General features: G+C 58.6%; 1 protein-coding gene across 1 annotated transcript; it reads right to left on the bottom strand.

Annotated features, from left to right (window-relative positions):
- Positions 1 to 78: 78 nt before the first annotated feature.
- On the bottom strand, positions 79 to 903 carry LOC102035660 (cilia- and flagella-associated protein 45-like; the record flags this gene model as incomplete). The annotated part of the gene is made up of 3 exons (XM_005431585.1): positions 79 to 225; positions 460 to 589; positions 725 to 903. Coding segments are annotated over 3 exons (456 nt in total), but the record flags the coding sequence as incomplete, so codon positions are not given.
- Positions 904 to 992: the final 89 nt, after the last annotated feature.

The following is a 992-nucleotide window of genomic DNA, read 5'->3' as shown; positions in this document are numbered from 1 at the left end:
AGAGCCCCAGGGTGGGACAGAGCCTGAGGACAGCTCTTGCAGCCCCTGCCCACCCCACCAGGAGCCCACTGCTCTTACAGCCTTCTGCCGCTGCTGCTCCAGCACCCGTTCATCCTCCAACCTCTCCTGCTCCCGCTGTTGATCTTTCAGCCTCTGGCTTTCCACATTGAAATGTTTAATATCAGCATGGATTTGCTTTCGTTGCTCCTGTTTCTGCTCCCAGGCCTGGAAATGCCATGCAGTGTTGGAGACCACCAAGTCGAGCGCTCTTCCATCCTCATCACTCAGGGCAGGCAGGCTTTGGGCCACCTCCCTGGGATGTCACAATGTCCCCAAGGGACCAGAGCTCTGATCCTGCTGGCTGCTGTCCCCACTCCCTGAGTGTGGCTGATCCAGCTCTGCCAATCCCTTTCCAGCCAGGTGGAAACATCCCTGCACCCCCCTGTTCCCTGCTCCCACCTTCCGATCCTCCCTCTTCATCTGCTCCAGTCGCTCCAGCTGCCTCTGGCCCTCCTGGTACAGCTCCTCAGCCCTCAATGCCCTCTCCTCTGCATTCTGCTCCATCTGTTTCACAATGCCCTGCCGGGCTCTGGGAATACAAGAGCAGAAGGGTTTCCTGTGGCTCCATCCTGCTCCCCATCATGGGAACGCTGGCATGGACAGGGCTTGGTGTGGTTGGAATGGGCCGAATGCCTCCAAGGGGAAGAGGGAACCTCCTGCTCACCTCATCAGCTCCTGCTTCCTCTGGCGCTCCAGCTCCTCCTGGACCTCCATGCCCTTCTCCCGCTCCATTTCCATCATCTTATCCAGGCGTTTCTCCTCCTCCACCAGTTCCTTGAGGATCATCTGCTTCTCTAGGACTTGCTTGTCCCGGATCATGTTGCACTTGGCATTGAGGAACAGCTGTGGGGACAAGAGGTGTCTGTGGCTCGGAGCCTCACTAGGACACGGAGCAGGGAGGGCCAGAGAAGGAGAGGAAGAGCCTGGGAGCA

The sequence above is a fragment of the Geospiza fortis genome, unplaced genomic scaffold (assembly GCF_000277835.1).
Source record: "Geospiza fortis unplaced genomic scaffold, GeoFor_1.0 C13389453, whole genome shotgun sequence".
Lineage (NCBI taxonomy): Eukaryota > Metazoa > Chordata > Aves > Passeriformes > Thraupidae > Geospiza > Geospiza fortis.
The sequence above is the reverse complement of the archived record's forward strand: the minus strand, read 5'-3'. Positions and strand labels throughout refer to the sequence as shown.